Here is a 19,807-nt window from a genome sequence, read left to right on the forward strand (position 1 = left end):
GAAAATGTAGACACCACCAGACAGAAGGGCCTGAAGAAGATGGTGTCCCATTCCCATAAATTAATCCCTTACCTACACTGGGGCTTGCTCTCCCCCATTTCTATCATTTCCTTCTACTGCTTTCCCTTTCCATCTCCACTGTCTTCCTCATCTCTGGTCTTCCCTCCTCCATACTGCCACCAAAGGCCTTGTTTAACTTACATTTCCTTCTAATCTTCTTTACCCACCCCCCCCCCCATTCTATCCACCTTTGTCTTGCCAACTGAAACCCTCCTCAGCTCTCTTGGAAACCCCCCACCCCCAGAATCCAGCCATCCCAGTGTCTTACCCCCTCCTTTGCCACCCAGTACCCCAGTCCCTCTAGAATATGCATCCGGCCCCACCTCTTTCAAACCTTCCTAAGGTTCTTCACCTTTCCACTTCTCTCCATGCTGCCGTCTCTGAACTCGACTCTCTCCAGCTTTCCATCATCACCCCTAAATTCTTACATTTATTATATTCCTAATACGAATCACCTCCAAATTAGAATCACCTCCAAATCCAGAAAACCCATATTCCTATATGTCAATGTCTCCATCTTTTCAATTTATTCCCCTCCCCATGACCCCAAACTTCCATCCCATTCTCCCTCATAATCACCCCCCCCACCTCTCCAGCTACATGTCTGCCAGAGACGCTGTCACCCCAAGATTTAGTCATCCCTCCTTGTCACATACCTCACTGCCCTCGGAGCCCCCATGTAGCTCCATTTTCCCAACGTAACCCCATTAGACCAGTCTCTGCCACACACCCACAACCTCCCACTTCCCCTCTGCCACAGACCCCTTGGTCCCCAAACTTCTCCAGTCTCCCCTTATCGGCCCTGACAACCAACAGCCCCTCCCACCTAGTCGTCTGGTTCCCCACATTCAGCCTCAGCGAACCCCTCCCCGCGCCCCAGCCCCCTGGGCCGGCCTCGGCCAACTCGCACAGCGCCTCCCCCTCTCCGGATCCCCCTCTCTCCCCCCTCGCAGCTTGCCTCGCGCTCCCTCCCTCGCGTCTCCCTCCTGGCCCCTCTCTCCTCGGTTCCTCCGCGCTCCCTCCTTCTCCCTCTTCCTCCCTTCTCCCATCCCCCTCTCCCAAGCTCCCTCCCTTCGCCGTCCGCTTTCCTGTGCGAGTCGCCGGACGCGCCGCCCAGCCCGCCCGCAGCCCCGCGTCGGGCCGGGGCCTCGGGCCGGGACCCATTTAGGGGGGACCGCTGGCCTCGAGGAGGGGCTAGGAGGGGGCGAGGGGGACGAACGCCTGGGAAGGGGCGGGGGCCGCGGGCGGAGGCCGCCTAGGGGGCCGGGGATCGCGCGAGTGCGGGCTGCGCGGGGCGGGCGCGGGCGGCGGGCGGGAGGCGGCGGGTCAGAGCAGCTCGGAGCGCCGGCCGGGCCGCGGGGGCGAGCGGCGCGGCGGGGGCGGGCGGCGCGGCCCGGGCATTCCGGGCGGCCGGGGGGAGGTGGCGGGCCTGGGGAGGGGCTGAACGAGAGCGGGGATCGGGGTCTGCTCCGGGGGCAGGCGGGCGATCGGGGCCAGGTGGGTGAAAAGGGGGGATGGGGGCCGCCCTCCGGGGGGGTCGGGGCCGGCGCCGCCGCCGTCGCGGCGGCGACTGAAGCCGAGAAGAGGAGAGGGGGGCGGGGGAGCGGCCGCCGCCGCCCCCCGGAGGCGCCGGAGCCCCGGATCCCGTTCGGAGCCAGCCAGCCGTCCCGAGCTACGACCAGGTAAGATCTGCTGCCACCCGGGCCTCGGGCCCGCCCGGGTTCTGGCCCGCGGCTCCCCACCCCCACCCCTCCCAGTTTCCCCCTCCCGCCGCCGCCGCCGCCGCCGCCGCCGCCTCCATTTGTTATTTTCCCGATCCGGTACCCCCACTGCGGGCTCTGCCCGGCCTGAGGCCGGGGGACTCAGGGGGTGGGGCCGGCCCCCAAGGAGGGATGGGGGCCAGGGCACCCGGAGGATCGGGTGGATGGAGGGAGGTGGGAGGGTCTCAGGAGGAGGGCTGATGGGGCAGCGAGGGTAGCCAGGACCCCGGGACCAAAAGAGGAGCACTGAGGTGGAGGGTGGCTAGAGGAAAAAGGGGGATGCCGGCGAGGGGGCTTCGGGCGAAGGCAAAAAGGGATTGGAGATATGGCAGCGAGGTGGGGCATTAGGGCTCCAGGGAAAGGCCCAAAACCCGGGTTTCAGAACTCAGGGTTGGGGGTGCTAGGTGTAGAAGGGAAGTAGGAAATGGGGAAGGGGTGTGGTAGGTGGAAAGAGAAGGGTCGTAGCTGATGAAGGAGGAGAATGGAACCTGGGGAAACGGAGGCTCTGAAGGGACCAAGGAGAGGTCCACGTTTGAGAAGCAGAACCTGAGGTGTTACAGGGTTCAAGTGGGAAGTGGATGCCTTTGTGACTCTATTTTCTTTCCCCTACTTTAGGTAACCTCTGACCTTGTTTTTCCAGACCCCAGCATGGTTCCTTCTTGGAGAGGGACACACTGGTGCCCAGTGCTCTGGTCCCCCTAAAACTATGGGGAGGAAGATGGGAACACTGAAGGGAGAGTTAGGGAGAAAGGGTTTCTGAGAGGGTAGAAAAGGAGAGAATTGGATGGTCTTATAGGCACTCCAGGCAAGTTGTGACCTCCACCCTCAAGTCCCCAGAGCACCCACGGCCCCTCTAGCTGGGGTTTCTGAAGGGGGAGGTATCTTCATTTTTGTTTTGAGCTCAAAGATTTCTCTTTGTGCATGGGCTTATTTCTACTGGGGTAGATACTCTTCTTAAGCTCCCTTCCCTGAGGGTGCTCCTGGAGGGTAGGAGTTGCTTTGGCAACTGGAGGGGGAGTGGCTGGCAGATGGACTCCTGGGATAGACTCTTGAGGGGCAGGTTCTACCATTTTGTTGCCATAGCAACGATCCAGTGGGATGTCCTATAGGTGGGGGTTCAGAATCTTGATTGGACCTCAGCCTTTGGCTATGTCCTTGGTACTCTTAGCTGGGCTCTGGAAGGTGTTTCTGGTGCTGCTGGTGAATAGGAGGTTCCCAAGGGGGTCCTCCGCCTTCCGGCAAGCAGTTTGTTGGAACAGGTAGACATGTTATTTGCCGGTCATAGACGTCGCTCCAAGTTCCTCCCCTTAGGCATGGTGGGAAGCTGGAAAAGCTTCTGTTCAAGTTACACCAGGTTTTGGTAGTTCTTTCTGGCCTCTGCTTCCCTTATTATTAGGGACTTCTTGTATATAGTATACAGTTGTTTGTTTCTTTGCACTGATATTCTTCTGTTTTCTTAAACTTGAGTTTCCCTTCCCAAGTCTCCCTTTTTCTCTTTCCCAGACTATCACGACAGTGACCCCTTCCATCCACTAACCTTTGACCTTCTGCTTCTCTGACCTTGTGGGAGTGGCTGGGCTCTCCAAGCTCATCTCATGTGAGGGTGGCCCAGGCGAGAGGGCTGTGCAACAGCCTGGTGCAGTGGAAATACTCTGAACAGGAGCCAACATACCTGGGTCGGGTACTGGTCGTACCTCTAACTGTGGCCTTGGGCCAGTCACTTCTCTGAGCCTTGGCTTCATTGTAAGATGAAGGGGTTATAGATAAGATGATCTCTGAGGCCCCTCTGACCTCCCCCGGTTCTAAGAAGGCTTAGACTAATGCTTGCAGACTTATCTGCTGGTCTGGGCCGCATTGTTATCTAGGAGTCACTTTGGACTGGTTTGTTAGTCTGGCAGGTCTGGAATGATGATGGGGGCTGGGCCAGTGATCCTGAAATTCACCCTGCAAGCCTTTCCCAGAAAGCCTTATGCCTCGATTGTGTATTCCCTCTGACATCCTTCTTGTATTTCTCCCTTATTCTCCTATTCTTAGAGACTCTTTCCCTATTTCTCACTTTTGCATCTCCCCAATCTGGTCTTTATCCTTCTTCTTTTGCAGTAAGGCCGTGAAAGGGAATGTGTGTAGTGTGTTGCAGAAACACAGTAGGTGCTTTATAAATATTAGTTATAGTGACTGGCTACTAGGGCTAGATGGAGTATGGTTCACCTTGTTGATGCTGAAGCATGCTCCGAGTTCAGAAGCATATATATGGCCCAACCCTAATTCCTCTCCCCTTGCCACTCCTTTCCCTCGAGATTACCTATGCTTTTATGACTGCTTTTCTCCTTCAAAGCTACTCACTGCTAATTTTATCAGATTTCAGCTGTTTAAAACAGTTGCAGTAGGGGGAGGGGCACACTGATTGCTGTGTTTTTCAGTTACATTCGTGCATTTCTCTGACCTTTTGGATCCCCTAGCTGTAATGGACTTGGTGAATGGGTTCTGGGATGGAAAGGAGAGATGGGCACCCTCCTCTAGAGGGGCTGGCAAAGACACACCAGCCACACATAGTAATCCTGGCTGTGCTTTTGTTAAGATTGTTTTCCTCTTTTGTTACAGCGGGTTTGTTCTTTGGATTTTTGGAGGTTAACAATATTTAAAACTGATCTCCACAACAATTCAAAAATGCGGTAGTAGTTGTAGTTGAAGAAAAGTGGCTGGTTTACCGGACAGAGCATTAGTTCTAAGTTCAGAAGACCTGAAGCTCTGTCCCAGCTCTTTTATGATTCTAAGTAAATTATTATTAAGTTTCCTGGAAAGGTTAGGTTCAACCCCCCTCTGCCCCCTACCCCCCCTTGCCAGTCTCAGTGTGAATAGTTAGGGTTCACTGGAGGTGAAGGAGAAGTAATTACTCTGTGTTCCTGGGGAAAAATATGCAGTATACTGTGATAATACCGTTTACCTAGCCAGGCCTTGTAACTCAGAATAGCTGGGTAAGTTTACCCCATTCCCACCAAAGTCGGGCAACATTTTATTCGAAAAGACCTACTGAAGTTAGTCAATAGGCCAGGAACAAGAACGGAACAGAGCACGCATATATACGTGACATCAGTGGGAGATACAGAAAGGAAGAAAACAGTGAGAAGATACCATTTTTGCTCTCAAAAGATCTTATGGTCCAGTAATATGGAGACCTGACCCTTAGGAAGAAATACCAACAAGTACAAAGGAAAATAGCTGACTATAGACATAGGTACAGAGATAGATAGGCTGTGAGGAGGTATGTGTCCCTGTCTAAACCAAGTGGGAATACAGGTTTACCAGTCTGTAAATTTGTATTAAGTGCTCACTGATTTTCACTGCTTTGGTTGGTAAAATGAAAGTCCTGACTTTCTAGCCTTGGGGAACCCAGGCATTAGAAGTGGGTGGGGGAAGGTCTCCATGAGACTCTCAGAAATAAGTTCTGCACTTTGGGGGTACCTAGGTTTGGGCTTGGGATTGGTAGGACTGTGTGCATTTGTGTTACAGAATGGGGCATTCTTCTCCCACCTACTCTGATGTGAAAAGATTCTTTTCATATCTCTGGGACTGATCTAGGCCTTCTGAGAACTCACCCCACCAACTTCTGACGAGAGTATAGCAAAGTCTAAAAGAAATAGTATGGGCTTTGAAGTCAGGGAGATGTAGGCCTGATTCCGGTGCTGTCACTGGTTTCTGTGTATTCATCACACGAAGTTGGGCAAGTCACAGTCTCAATCTTTGAGCCTCAGTTTCCTCCTCTGTATAATGGAAATAAGAATGCCTACTTTGCAGGGTTAGGTTGTAAATATTAAATGAAACTCTGTGTAAGGGCATGACATAAAGACAGCACTCAATAAATTCATACCTCAGCTACATTTCTTTATGCTCCTTGGGAAGGCTCTGTGGAACTCGTGTACCCACAGATACTTTCCAGGTATCAGGAAGGGTAGAATAATGTGAGTGCATGGGTAGGGTACATCTGAGTTTTCTGCCTTCTCCAGAGTTGAAAGAGATGATGTGAGCAGAGTCTCTTTCATGTGTAGATAGCTGAGGTAGCCCGTGGGGCGAGCCAGCAGTGTCTTATGGGGGTTGTACCTCTTAGCCCAAAGGCCTAGGGTTGGGCCACTTACTCAAGCCCCTTGCTAAGCACAACAGTATCGCCTTCAGACTCTGTTCCCCAATTTGGAGACTCTGATGGTTTTTTCTAACAGGCTTCACTGAAAACAAATCCTGCAAGTTCCAGGGGCCTACACTGGAAACTTGGGAGATCCTGCTTCCCGCTTCCCAGGCCACAGCTGTGGGGAACTTGGGGGTGAAGCAGAGAAGTTTCTGTATTCAGCTGCCCAGGCAGAGGAGAATGGGGTCTCCACAGCCTGAAGAATGAAGACACGACAGAATAAAGACTCAGTGAGTAATAGCTAAAATAAGAGCCACAAAGGGGCAGATGAGGGGCAGAGAAACCGGGGTGGGGTGGGGAGCAGTGAGGGCCTGGAGAGAAAGAATAGAAATAAGGCACGCCATGAAGTTAGGTGCTAGGTAAAAACAAAACAAAACAAACAAAAAAAACAAACCAAAAACCTACATTGTCTGCTTCCTTCCTTTTCCCTCAGATGTCAATGAGGAGTGGACGGAAGAAAGAGGCCCCTGGGCCCCGGGAAGAGCTGAGATCGAGGGGCCGGGCCTCCCCTGGAGGGGTCAGCACGTCCAGCAGTGATGGCAAAGCCGAAAAGTCTAGGCAGACAGCCAAGGTATTCTGTCCTCAGGTCCTCCCACAGGATGCCCAGGCACTGGGGCTGACGGTGTATGTGTGTGTGTTGTGGGGGAACTTCCTGTCTGGCAGAGAGTAACTGTGGAGGCTCGGGAGGTAGGAGAAAGGAATTTTCTTTCTCTCTAACAGAAGGCCCGCGTAGAGGAAGCCTCCACCCCAAAGGTCAGCAAGCAGGGCCGGAGTGAGGAGATCTCAGAAAGTGAAAGTGAGGAGACCAATGCACCAAAAAAGACCAAAACCGAGGTGGGTGACCCTTGCAGCCATCCTCACCCATTTTCTGACCACGCTTTCCCAAAAACTTCCCTTCACGATTGCTACTTTAATCTCGCCTGGGACATGAGAGAAAAGTCATATCCTAGGGCTTATTAAAGGAGTCCTGTCTATAGTGTGTCAGATGGATTTTTAGGGCTTTAGCCAGACCACTAGATGACCAGGCAGGGCCAAAGGGCCTGGAAGAGTGTGAGGGATTCTAGCCTCTCCTTTTCCAGGTCCTGCTTTTCATGAGGGGGCTGGAGGAGGTTAAAGGTGAGAGGTCTTAGTGGAAGGAATAAATCATAAGGAAAACACGTAAGGAGTGGTCTTCTTAAAAAGCACGGGTTTCTGGCATGTGTAGTTAAGGGGTGAAGGAGATGAGAGGAGGGCGGATATGAGCTGGTGGAAGACGAGGATTTGGGTGTAGCTGTGGACAGCGAGATGGTGCTTGAGATGGACACTTGAGGAAAGAATGGAGTTTTACAAGGAGGGGAACAAGAGTGGCTGCTAGGGTGCAGCTGAGAATGTGGGGAGAGTGGAGGAATCCCCACGTGGCAGGGAGGGGGGCTGGAGCCACAGTTCATCACGTCGTACAGTGGTGTGCTGGGAGGGGGATGTGATTTTGTGCAAGGGAGGCCCCAAATCTCGGAGAAGCGAGGGAAAAGAAAAGGGAAAAAAAATGGTCCTCCTTTTTCTACAGCAGGAGCTCCCTCGGCCACAGTCTCCCTCAGATCTGGATAGTTTAGATGGGCGAAGCCTCAATGATGATGGCAGCAGTGACCCTAGGGATATTGACCAGGATAACCGAAGCACGTCCCCCAGCATCTACAGCCCTGGAAGCGTGGAGAATGACTCCGACTCATCTTCTGGCCTGTCCCAGGGCCCAGCCCGCCCCTACCACCCCCCTCCACTCTTTCCTCCCTCTCCTCCACCGCCAGACAGCACCCCCCGACAGCCAGAGCCTGGCTTCGAACCCCATCCTTCTGTGACACCCTCTGGATATCATGCTCCCATGGAGCCCCCTCCATCTCGAATGTTCCAGGCTCCTCCCGGGGCCCCTCCCCCTCACCCACAGCTCTACCCCGGGGGCACTGGCGGAGGAGTTTTGTCTGGACCCCCAATGGGTCCCAAGGGAGGAGGGGCTGCCTCTTCAGTGGGGGCTCCTAGTGGGGGTAAACAGCACCCTCCACCCACCACCCCCATTTCAATATCAAGCTCTGGGGCTGGTGGTGCTCCCCCAACAAAGCCACCTAACACTCCAGTGGGTGGTGGAAGCCTACCCTCTGCTCCACCACCAGCCACCTTCCCCCATGTGACACCAAACCTGCCTCCCCCACCTGCTCTGAGACCCCTTAACAATGCATCAGCCTCTCCTCCTGGCCTGGGGGCCCAGCCACTACCTGGGCATCTGCCCTCTCCCCATGCCATGGGGCAGGGTATGGGTGGACTTCCTCCTGGCCCAGAGAAGGGCCCCACTCTTGCTCCCTCACCCCATCCTCTGCCCCCTGCTTCCTCCTCTTCTGCCCCAGCCCCGCCAATGAGGTATCCATACTCGTCTGCAGGTAGCAGCTCTGCAGCAGCCTCCTCTTCCAGTTCTTCCTCTTCCTCTGCCTCCCAGTACCCAGCTTCCCAGGCATTGCCCAGTTATCCCCACTCCTTCCCTCCCCCAACAAGCCTGTCTGTCTCCAATCAGCCACCCAAATACACTCAGCCCTCCCTTCCATCCCAGGCTGTATGGAGCCAGGGTCCCCCCCCACCTCCTCCCTATGGCCGTCTCTTAGCCAACAGCAATGCCCACCCAGGCCCCTTCCCTCCTTCCACTGGAGGCCAGTCCACAGGCCACCCACCAGCCCCGACACATCACCATCACCACCAGCAGCAGCAGCAACAGCAGCAGCAGCAGCAGCAACAGCAGCAACAGCAGCAACAGCAACATCATGGGAGCTCTGGGCCCCCTCCACCTGGAGCATATCCCCACTCCCTGGAGAGCAGTAGCTCCCACCATTCCCACCCTTATGCCATGTCGCCCTCCCTGGGGTCTCTGAGGCCCTACCCACCAGGGCCAGCACACCTGCCCCCACCTCACAGCCAGGTGTCCTACAGCCAAGCGGGCCCCAATGGCCCCCCACCCTCTTCCTCCTCTTCCAACTCCTCTTCTTCCTCTCAAGGATCCTACCCATGTTCACACCCCTCCCCTTCCCAGGGCCCCCAAGGAGCGCCCTACCCCTTCCCACCGGTGCCTCCGGTCACCACCTCTTCGGCTACGCTTTCCACGGTCATTGCCACAGTGGCTTCCTCGCCAGCAGGCTATAAAACAGCTTCCCCACCTGGGCCCCCGCCGTATGGAAAGAGAGCCCCGTCCCCAGGGGCCTACAAGACAGCCACCCCACCGGGATACAAGCCGGGGTCGCCTCCCTCCTTCCGAACAGGGACCCCACCCGGCTACCGAGGCGCCTCGCCGCCCGCGGGCCCAGGGACCTTCAAGCCAGGCTCGCCCACTGTGGGGCCAGGGCCTCTGCCACCTGCCGGGCCCTCAGGCCTGTCCTCCCTGCCACCACCACCTGCGGCCCCTGCCTCGGGGCCGCCCCTGAACGCCACGCAGATCAAGCAAGAGCCGGCTGAAGAGTATGAGACCCCCGAGAGCCCGGCGCCCCCGGCCCGCAGCCCCTCGCCCCCTCCCAAGGTGGTAGACGTGCCCAGCCATGCCAGCCAGTCAGCCAGGTGAGCCACCAGGGCGGGGTGCGGTTGGGCCTGGAACGGGGAACGGCGAAGGGGCAGTGGAGAGACCGGCAGAGGCGACAAGAGGGGAACCTTGCGTTCGTGTGGTGCCTTTTAGAGTACTCGGGGGCCTCGCCTCCCTCACCGCCTGCGCGGGCTGGTTTGGGGGCAGGGTCACCGCGGGGTCGCTCGGGCAGCTCGCAGGGGCTAAGCGCGCGCTGCCCTCGCGCCCGCCAGGTTCAACAAACACCTGGACCGCGGCTTTAACTCGTGCGCGCGCAGCGACCTGTACTTCGTGCCGCTGGAGGGCTCCAAGCTGGCCAAGAAGCGGGCCGACCTGGTTGAGAAGGTGCGGCGCGAGGCCGAGCAGCGCGCGCGCGAAGAAAAGGAGCGCGAGCGCGAGCGGGAACGCGAGAAGGAGCGGGAACGCGAGAAGGAGCGCGAGCTGGAACGCAGCGTGGTGCGTCACCACATGCGCCGTCCGCCTTCTGGCCTTCCTCTGCGCCGCGCGGGGGGGTAGGGGGTGGCGGGGAGGTCATTGCGCCCCCTGTCCGACAGGAGGAAGCACGGCAGCCCAGGAAATAGAGACCCAGGGATTCCAGCGGGAGGAATCCTTCCTTGCATCCTCCCTTGGGTGGGGGAGGCAAATTCAGATCAGAGTACCTGTGGATGGTAGGGAGAGCCAATATCCAGGAGAAGGTTTAGGGAAATTCCTACTAGGCTGAGTTCCAGTAAGGTGACGCATTTTGGCCTTCAGCTGCCGAGACAATTGAGCAGCTCCGGATCAGCCACATTTTACCAGACCTGACCTTTTGACTCTGCTTCTCCCTGTATCCCACAGAAGTTGGCTCAGGAGGGCCGGGCTCCAGTGGAGTGCCCATCTCTTGGCCCAGTGCCCCATCGCCCTCCATTTGAGCCGGGCAGTGCTGTGGCTACAGTGCCCCCCTACCTGGGTCCTGACACTCCAGCCCTGCGCACGCTCAGTGAATACGCCCGGCCCCACGTCATGTCTCCCGGCAATCGCAACCATCCATTCTACGTGCCCTTAGGAGCAGTGGACCCGGGGCTCCTGGGTTACAATGTCCCGGCCTTGTACAGCAGTGACCCAGCAGCCCGGGAGAGGGAGCGGGAAGCCCGTGAACGAGACCTCCGTGACCGCCTCAAGCCTGGCTTTGAGGTGAAGCCCAGTGAGCTGGAACCCCTACATGGGGTCCCTGGGCCGGGCCTGGATCCCTTCCCCCGACATGGGGGCCTGGCTCTGCAGCCTGGCCCACCCGGCCTGCACCCTTTCCCCTTTCATCCGAGCCTGGGGCCCCTGGAGAGAGAACGTCTAGCGCTGGCAGCTGGTCCAGCCCTGCGGCCTGACATGTCCTACGCCGAGCGTCTGGCAGCCGAGAGGCAGCATGCAGAAAGGGTGGCAGCCCTGGGCAATGACCCGCTGGCCCGGCTGCAGATGCTCAATGTGACCCCCCATCACCACCAGCACTCCCACATCCACTCCCACCTGCACCTCCACCAGCAGGACGCCATCCATGCAGGTGAGACTCCTACTTCTTTGTCTTCATTGCGTTCTTGTCCCCTGGCAAGTAATTGGGTCTTCTGTTCCTCAGGCCAAGACTTCTCTCCTCTAGTCTGGCATGAGCCTCTCTCCCGGGATTGCTCCCCCGATCTTGGCCTCCCTGTCATCCCCCATCTCTTCATGCCCCAGAGACTGTAATAACCCACACCCCGCCCCTCTTCACAGTCTAGCATCCCACCCACGATAGAGGAAACCTTTGAGGGAACGCCACCTTTCTACCCTCAGAACAGCCCCCCACCCCATACCTGGGTCCTTGTTCCTTTGAATTCAACTCTGTTATCATTTCTTGCCATCTTCTCTCCTCCCAGGTGGAGGTCTTTTCATGTTTTTCCCCATCTCCAGGCCTCCTACCTTCCAGAAACAGCTCTATAGCTTTGACTGGGGTTATCATAGGTGCTAATGAGCTTTATTTACTATCCTTTCGCTGTATTTCCTTTTGTCCAGTACTTTGCCGGATTTAGCCTCACAGTCATAGTCCTTCCTGGCTCCCTTGTGCTTTCTCTCTCTTAGCCGCCTCTCTCTTCCTGTCTTACTTCCCAAACTTCTATCCCTTCCTATCTCCTCTAAGCAGTCCATGTCTCTCCTTTTCCTCAGACCCCTCTGACAACTGCTGTCTCCTATTCTCTGCCATCCACATGTCCCTACTCCAGTAAGGTCTTGTCCTGACCACCCACCAGGCCCTTAGTTCTTCCATTGTGTCTCTTTATTCCTCACTAGGTCTCCCTGTGTTGATTGTCCATCTCTTCCCAGGCTTGGATCCCTTCACCCAAATGCATGATTTTCCCCAAACCTGCCTTCTGGTGACACCTTCCTCTTCTCTACCCTCTAGCCTCTGCCTCGGTGCACCCTCTCATTGACCCCCTGGCCTCAGGGTCTCACCTTACCCGGATCCCCTACCCAGCTGGGACCCTCCCCAACCCCCTTCTTCCTCACCCTCTGCACGAGAACGAAGTTCTTCGTCACCAGCTCTTTGGTAAGGATGGAAGTTGGGGGTGGGGAAGGTCGAACGAGAGAAGGGCAGAAAGGAGGAATCTGGGTGGTAGGATTAGCCTGTTTGGGCTTGGGGAGGGATGAGGAGGTAACCAGAGGAGCTGAGAACAGGAGAAGGAGGGCTGAGGCCCTGCCCAAGAGAGGCACAGGTTTTAGTGCCAGGCGGAAGTTTGGATCTTCTCCAGGACTGGCTTTTGCCTGTTTTAGCCTCAGTTTCCTCTGTCTGTAAGGTGGCCAGCTCTGTCCTGGCCCAGAGTAAGTACTCAGGACTCCAGCAGTAATGGGCCCCCCCTGCCCTTCCTGCCCACAGCTGCTCCGTACCGGGACCTGCCAGCCTCCCTCTCTGCCCCGATGTCGGCAGCTCACCAGCTGCAGGCCATGCACGCGCAGTCGGCCGAGCTGCAGCGCCTGGCGCTGGAGCAGCAGCAGTGGCTGCACGCCCATCACCCGCTGCACAGTGTGCCGCTACCTGCCCAGGAGGACTACTACAGGTACCCTGGGACACCCCTGGGCCAGGGGTGAGGGGGTGTGACCTTAGCCAGCCCGGGATGGGGTGTGGGCAGCGCACTGCTGGCCTTTGGCCTCTGGGGGAGGGAGCCCCTCCTCCACAGTCCTCTGTGAGAGGGGCCAGGTCGGGGTTGACCTCGGTGTCTCATGCCTCTGCTCTGCATCCCCTCTCCACCCAGTCACCTGAAGAAGGAAAGCGACAAGCCACTGTAGAACCTGCAATCAAGAGAGCACCCATGGCCCCTGCATTTGGACCTCGGAGGCCTCCCTCCCAGCCTGCCACCCACGGCTGAGGAGGGGTGCTGCTCATTTGCAGGGTTTCAGCAGCTGGGCAGAGGGAGGGAGGAAGGGACAGATGGAAGGCCAAGGCTCCTGTGGTATGCAGAGGTGGGGAGGTGGCCAGGGGTGGGGGTGGGGGGTGGGGGCAGAAAGCGCACAGTATCTTGGACCAGGTCCCTCTTTCTTGTCCCCCTGCTTTCTTCCTCCCCCATGCCCAACCCCCGGTGGCCACTGCCCCTCCCACCCCGTTGGTGTGATTATTTCATCTGTTAGATGTGGCTGTTTTGCGTAGCATCGTGTGCTGCCCCCGCCCCTCCCCAGTCCCCGTGCGCGCGTCCCTTCTGCGATGTATGCCCCTTGCCCTTCCCCGACATTAATAATTTATATATATAAATATCTATATGACGCTCTTTAAAAAACATCCCAACCAAAACCAAACAAAAACATCCTCACGACTCCCCAGGAAGATGGCTGTGACTGGTTCTTTGCGGGCTGTGGGGGCGGAGTTGGGGCGGTGGTCATAGGGGACTACGCAGCGGTGCCTGGAGAGAAGGCTGTGGAACCGGACACAAGTGGGTGTAGCGACCCTGGAGAGTTGGAGAGGAGATCTCGGAAGAGCCAAGGGCCCTGGAGCCCTAGCTCCGCCGGAGGGGTACTATGGAGCTAGCCAGTCCCCTCTTGAGTCGCAAGGCTGGGAAGTCCAGATGCTGGAGGCCAAGGACAGGCCCGCCTCTGACAGGGTCAGGCCTAGGAAGCCACTCAGACTTTGGAGGCGTTTCTGCCACTGGCCCCACAGCTAGGAGCCACCGGAGTCCAGAATCCTTTCCGTCGAATAGATTGAAAAAAGGGTTATGAAGCGGAGGTGCAGGGGCGGAATTCCACTAGGTTAAAGCGATTCGAAGTCTGGATTCTTAAGTACTCCTTGGTTTGAGGAGGAAGTGGGTGACCATTTCAAACGTGTGGAACAGAAGAGAAATTGGAGGGCGTTACTTTGGAGCGCACACCCCTGCACAAGGCCATTTTAGGCAAGCACGGGAGCCGCCTCAGCGCTCAGCGTTTATTGCAGCGAATCACTTCGTTCTCAAAAACTGCAGGGGGTGTGACCAGCTTTCCCAGCCAATCAGCTTTGGGTTCATTTGCATAGGTCCGAGTCAAATGTTCACAAACTCTAGAAAAGGATGATATAAACAAGTTTCTTTTTCCCCTAACTTTCCTTCTGAAAGTTATAGTGTCCCTCGTTGATTATACAGCAATCAGAATTAGAAAACGCGACACTGAGCTCACCCTCACCAATAGTGGCGTTCATGGATATCCCATGTTCTCTCCAGGCCACTTCCTGTAGTGTTACAGCTCTTTTAGAATTTGTCTAGCAGGTTTTCCGGTTTTTACCGGAAGACCCCCTCCACAATACGTTTTTAACAATAGAGCTACTTCGGTTCTAGGAGTGGTTTTCGTTTTTAGATTTTTTTCTTTTACCCCACCCCCCCCCAACGGCATCGAGTCCAGTTGGGTCATCTCTCGTTTTAAGGCATTTTGGCGTTTAGTATTTCGCTGCACCGCGAGGCTTCCGGCTGCCGCTGATGCTGCTTCCCTTCCACCCCCGTCAGTTTCGAGAGTCGCTCTAGCAGGCTGATCGTTTTTTCCGTGCATTTCCTTGGTTCGGCTGCACGTGCAGCTTTTGTTACCCTATGGCGTCCGCCTCGGCCCAACCTGCGGCCCTGAGTGCCGAGCAAGCCAAGGGTGAGAAGCGTTCTAGCCACCGGGTGGTCTTCCTGTTGGAGAAGGGCGCGGGCGGAGGGTACGGAGCGAGAGGTGTAGTTGTGCCGCCGGGAAATGGGGGCACAGGATACCATCTTTCTCTCTCCCCCAAAAGGGGTCCTTGCCCCTAGAGCGAGGGAATCTAGGCCGAGTTTATCGGGTTACTATGGCTTCAGCCCACTAATTCCCTGCCCTCTTCCCTGCGCTTTCGGTTGGGCCCGCCGGCCATGCTCTGACGCCTACCCGGGGATGCATCTGCCGCACAGTGGTCCTGGCCGAGGTCATCCAGGCGTTCTCGGCCCCGGAGAACGCCGTGCGCATGGACGAGGCTCGGGACAACGCGTGCAACGACATGGGCAAAATGCTGCAATTCGTGCTGCCCGTGGCCACGCAGATTCAGCAAGAGGTTATCAAGGCCTATGGCTTCAGCTGCGACGGGGAAGGTGGGTCGGATGAGGGTCGGGGTGAGTGGGTCCGGGAGAGGGCGCTCGATCCATCGGGTCCCTGAGCCGTCCTCCCTCATCTTGCCACACGGAGGCAGCCACAATCTGACGAACAGAATTGGCGGGCAGAGCCAAGGGTCTCCTGTGAACTTGTGCCAGGCGAAGTCTTAAATGCTGTTTGCAGTTACCCGTAATTATACTGTTACCCCATTTTAAGATGAGGAAACAGACTCTAGCAGTAAACTAAGTGCCTGAGGTCACAGCAGAGCTGGACTGGAACCCCCTTCCGATAGCTCTAGTTGGATGTCTGCGTGACAGTGCACTTGTGCAGCCCCTCCAACGTGTTTTAGCTAGTCTCTTTTGGAGGGTTGGCTGGTTAATTTCCTTGATGAGATCATGGTGTTCCCCAAAGGTGCTTATTGATTCAGCCCAGTTGGCCCATGGCCCTCGGCCCTCCTGTGTCCAGGTTATAGACTTGAGATCTTGTGGATGTTCATGCTTCAGGTTCTTGGGACTAAATTGCTGAAATGTTTCACCTGATCATGAGACACACACTGCTTTGGGATATTTCATTCAGTGCATCCCATCCAGTTGTGATGGGTATAGACCTGGAAATGGTTCACCCAAACGACACAGGGCAGAGGACTGCTTGTGTCTTATTTTGTAGACAGCTCCCTGACTAGAGGGGGAGCAACCAGTGACTCAGGCTCAAGCTGCCCCCTCCTGATGTCTGGGGCACACTTGTCCCCTGGGGGTGTGGGTTGACGCTCCACTTCCCCTTGCAGGTGTCCTTAAGTTTGCCCGCTTGGTCAAGTCTTATGAAGCCCAGGATCCCGAGATTGCCAGCTTGTCGGGCAAGCTGAAGGCGTTGTTCCTGCCACCCATGACATTGCCGCCCCACGGGCCTGCTCCCGGTGGCAGCGTGGCTGCCTCCTGAGGGTCGGCCCTCCCCTGGGACACTGCCCAGGAAGGGAAGACCTCGATGTTCCAGAGGATAATAAACATGCCTGTGACTTAGCCTCAGTGTCAGTCTTTTGTGACCCTGACAACCTCCACCGCTTGGCCCCAGGTTCCCTCTGCCATTTCAGGCTGCTTCAACTCCCTGTCCAGATCCTTCCTAGGTTCCTGCTGGGCCCAACTCTGCCTGCTCCAGGGCTCGGTGGGAGGAAGGACTTGCCCCTTAACACTCTGGATGGGTGGGTGGGCGGGCCTGCACAGGTGACACCTCTTCTTCCTGGGTTTTTCCTGAGGCCCCCTGGCTTGTGTGTGTGCTGGGAGGCTCCCCTATTGGTTGGTGTTCCCTTGGCCAGGGTTACTTCCTGGTCTTTGCCTCCACCCGCCCTCCCTCCAGCTGCTCTGTCGGCTTGAGCTCCAGGTGGAGCTCCAAGTGGCTCCTCCCCTCCCAAAGGAAGGAGGCCAGGACGACGGCCCTGGACTACCCAGCGGGGCTGGAGGTAGAGTCCGGCCTCTGTGGGCAGTCTGAGGCCAGCCCCGCCCACCTGTCCCTTTTTCAGGGATCACTAGTCAGGGGGCTCGTCGTTGTCGCTGTGGTGCCATTGGCCTGGAGGGCTGCATCAAGGAGGAAGTAGCTGAGTTCCCAGTGTTCTTCCTCACCTGTTTGGGCTACTGTGCACAGCTGCGCCCAGGCTCGGCCCCACCCCTTGTGGCCCTCTGCCTGTGACTCCCCCATCCCTCTGGGGAGATGCTGTCCGGTGGGTAAGTCCCCGGCTCCACCTGGCTGCCACGGCCTCCTCTTAGTTTGGGAGAGAGGGGCAGGGAGGGTTCTTGCTCATTCCTGGCAGGTGTGTGACCATAAGGGCGATCTACTTCCTGTCCCTCCCTCAAGATTTGAGGAACTCTAGGCTCATTCATGCCCCTCTGCCCCCTCCTCCTTTTCTCTGTCTAGCTCGTTTCCCCCGACCAGATGTGTATTTATTCTCTCCATTGCATGTTTCCCTTCACTCTCTGGCCTCCTGCTTCTGCTGTCCGCTTACCAGAAACCCTGGGTCGCCCACATCATCTGAAACATAACATGTCTGGGAGGCAGACCTGAGAAAGCTCCCCCTTCTTCCCATGTAACTTCCCAACGTCTGGTGTTCATTCTACTTTCCTTCGGTGCCCCTCTGCCTCCCCCTCCCATGCATCTTTCATTCAACAGATGCATGCGGGGCACCTGTGCCAGGTACCTTTTACGGTGCTGGCAATAATGGAGTGAAGAAGATGGGGTCCTTGCCCTCACGGAGCTTCATTCCAGTGGGAGGCAGCAGACTACACAAAGAACCCAGTAAATAGGACAGTTTTAGATTCTCAGGAGTGTTCTGCAGAAACGTGAAAACAGCTACGTGTGCTAGCAAGTGACTGGGGGTGCCAGTGGCGTCACTAACTGGAGGGATCCAGGAGGGCTTTCCTGAAGAGGTGACATGTGCCCTGAGAGCTGGATGTGAGGAAGAGCCAGTCATGTGGTGACCAAGAGTCCAGCACCCCTGAGCAGAGGCCCTCCTGTGGGGACAAAGGAAACAGGAAACAGGGTGCCCCAAGCAGAGTAAAGCAGTGGGGAGGGAGGCGTGGACCCACAACTTCACATGCGGTCAGGATGGTGTGTCCGTGTGTGGGTATTTGCACTGGGCCGGGTATGTGTGTAGATGGCCGAGGATGGCGAGGTGTGTGCGTGGGACTGTTTGTGTTTGTGTATGTGTGTCCTGTGTGTGTGACAAGCCGGGTGTGTGTGTGTGTAAAAACAGGAGCTGAACTTGGGATCAGGCATGTACGTGGCTGTCGATGAGCTTGTTTACTGGACACAAACTCTGCATGAGGTGGCGTGCTAGCCTTTGAACATTCGAAGGTTGGCAAGATTGGCTGTGGACCCCACTGTGGCAGGGCCGACTCCGCAGACGCTCTTGCTGCCCCTGGCTCCAGGAAGGAGTTCATGTTCTTTTGACGGGGCTCAAAGTCCAGGACTCAAGGGATGGTCGGTATTAGGTCATACGGTAAACAGACCAAGCTTCCCAGGTACCAGAAAGAAGGGGGAGGCGGGGAGAGCCCCTTTTGGGCGGGAGAGAATCGATGTTTGATATTTCGAAAAGTGATAAAGTAGTCATCGTAGGAAAAATACTTCAGTTCAGCTTTAACACTTTGTTACTATTTTTCCTTAGTGTTTATTGAGGTCTAGCATACAGAATGCACATGAATGTGAAGCGTACGGCCTGATGAATGTCACATTTACATACACCTGTGTATATACCACCCAGATTAAGACGTAGAGCATTCCCAGCACCCCAGTTGTTCCCCAGAGATTGCCGTCTCCCAGTCAATGTATTCATTTTTATAAAGGTAATACATACCCACATGCTACAACATTCAAAACGGTATAAGGGAAAGAAGACATCCAGATGGCCAACAGACACATGAAAAGATGCTCAACATCACTGATCGTCAGGGAAATGCAAATCAAAACCACAATGAGATACCACGTTACATTTGTCAGAATGGCTAGAGTCAGAAAGACCAGAGATAACAAGTGTCGATGAGGATGTGGAGAAAAGGGAGCCCTCGCGCACTGTTGGTGGGGATGAAAATTGGTGCAATCACTGTGGAAATCGGTATGGAGTTTGCTCAAATAATTAGAAGTAGAAACACCATTTGATCTAATGACCTCCCTTCTGAGTATTTACCCAAAGAAAATGAAAACGCTAACTCAAAAAGATATCTGCACCCCTATATTCATTGCGGCATTGTTTACAGTAGCCAAGGAATGGAAGCAACCCAAATGTTCATAGACAGATGAATGGATAAAGAAGATGTGGTATATATGTATAATGGAATGTTACTCTGCCATAAAAAAAAAAATCTTGCCATTTGTGACAACATGGATGGATCTAGAGGGTATTGTACTAAGTGAAAGAAGAGAAAGACAAAGACTGTACGATTTCACTTATATGTGAAACCTACAAAACAAAACAGGGGCGCCTGCTGTCACAATTGGAAGAACATGTGACTCTGATCTCAGGGTCGTGAGTTTGAGCCCCACACTGGGTGTAGACATTACTTTAAAAAAATCTTAAGGGGCGCCTGGGTGGCTCAGTCAGTTGAGCACCCGACTTCAGCTCAGGTCATGATCTCACAGCTCGTGAATTCGAGCCCCCCGTCTGGCTCTGTGCTGACAGCTCGGAGCCTGGAGCCCGCTTCGGATTCTGTGCCTCCCTCTCTCTCTGCCCCAACCCACTCGCATTCTGTCTCTGTTTCTCTCAAAAATAAATAAACATGTAAAAACATTTTTTAAAAATCTTAAAAAAAAAAACAAACAACCAACAACAAACACCCAACTAGCAGAAGCAGACCTATGAACACAGAGAGTAAAATGATGGTTGCCAGAGGGGAGGCGGGTGGGAGGGGGCAAAATGGATGAAGCAGAGTGGGAGGTGGAGGCTTCTAGTTACGGATAGAATAAATCATGGGGATGAAAGGTACAGCATAGGGAATACAGTCAGTTGTGTTGTAATAGTGTTGTGTGGTGACAGATGGCGGCTATGCTTGTGAGCAGAGCATAATATATAGAGATGTCGAATCACTATGTTGTACACCAGAAACTAATGGAACATTGTGTGTCAATTACCCTTCCGTTAAAAAAACAGGTACAAGGGAGAGGTGAATGTCCCTCCCAGCCCTCTCCTCGGGCCACCTAGTTTCTTTC

At 55.5% G+C, this 19,807-nt stretch overlaps 2 protein-coding genes and 1 non-coding gene across 4 annotated transcripts; all 3 read left to right on the plus strand.

The window, feature by feature from the left end:
• The first annotated feature begins 1,649 nt into the window (after nt 1-1,649).
• ATN1 (atrophin 1) lies at nt 1,650-13,364 on the plus strand. Of its 2 annotated transcripts, none has more exons than XM_042991686.1 (10): nt 1,650-1,742; nt 6,035-6,230; nt 6,434-6,571; nt 6,721-6,834; nt 7,544-9,564; nt 9,799-10,021; nt 10,403-11,099; nt 11,970-12,113; nt 12,441-12,621; nt 12,817-13,364. In XM_042991686.1, the coding sequence occupies exons 2-10, from the start codon at nt 6,204-6,206 to the stop codon at nt 12,848-12,850; spliced, it is 3,579 nt and encodes a 1,192-aa protein (XP_042847620.1). In that variant the 5' UTR covers nt 1,650-1,742; nt 6,035-6,203; the 3' UTR covers nt 12,851-13,364. The 2 variants fall into 2 exon arrangements, with proteins under 2 accessions (XP_042847620.1, XP_042847622.1); XM_042991688.1 differs by having other exon boundaries at nt 7,547-9,564.
• Nucleotides 13,365-14,255: 891 nt separating this feature from the next.
• LOC122240661 lies at nt 14,256-14,317 on the plus strand. The gene has a single exon (XR_006220433.1). It is a non-coding gene; the product is annotated as a U7 small nuclear RNA (small nuclear RNA).
• CB4H12orf57 (chromosome B4 C12orf57 homolog) lies at nt 14,273-16,134 on the plus strand. The gene is made up of 3 exons (XM_007089588.3): nt 14,273-14,656; nt 14,941-15,117; nt 15,903-16,134. Exons 1-3 carry the CDS (start codon nt 14,605-14,607, stop codon nt 16,052-16,054), a joined length of 381 nt encoding a protein of 126 aa, XP_007089650.1. The 5' UTR covers nt 14,273-14,604; the 3' UTR covers nt 16,055-16,134.
• The last annotated feature ends 3,673 nt before the right edge of the window (nt 16,135-19,807 follow it).

Source organism: Panthera tigris, chromosome B4 (genome assembly GCF_018350195.1).
Source record: "Panthera tigris isolate Pti1 chromosome B4, P.tigris_Pti1_mat1.1, whole genome shotgun sequence".
Taxonomy (NCBI): Eukaryota; Metazoa; Chordata; class Mammalia; order Carnivora; family Felidae; genus Panthera; species Panthera tigris.

Bases quoted from the DNA above. Each gene is read 5' to 3' on its own strand.
- ATN1 (XM_042991686.1), top strand. From the start codon at position 6,204: ATGAAGACACGACAGAATAAAGACTCA. The intron at 6,835-7,543 runs GTGGGTGACCCT...CTTTTTCTACAG, and splicing joins CAAAAAAGACCAAAACCGAG to CAGGAGCTCCCTCGGCCACA. The intron at 9,565-9,798 runs GTGAGCCACCAG...CGCGCCCGCCAG, and splicing joins CATGCCAGCCAGTCAGCCAG to GTTCAACAAACACCTGGACC.
- CB4H12orf57 (XM_007089588.3), top strand. From the start codon at position 14,605: ATGGCGTCCGCCTCGGCCCAACCTGCGGCCCTGAGTGCCGAGCAAGCC. The intron at 14,657-14,940 runs GTGAGAAGCGTT...TCTGCCGCACAG, and splicing joins GAGTGCCGAGCAAGCCAAGG to TGGTCCTGGCCGAGGTCATC. The intron at 15,118-15,902 runs GTGGGTCGGATG...TTCCCCTTGCAG, and splicing joins CTTCAGCTGCGACGGGGAAG to GTGTCCTTAAGTTTGCCCGC.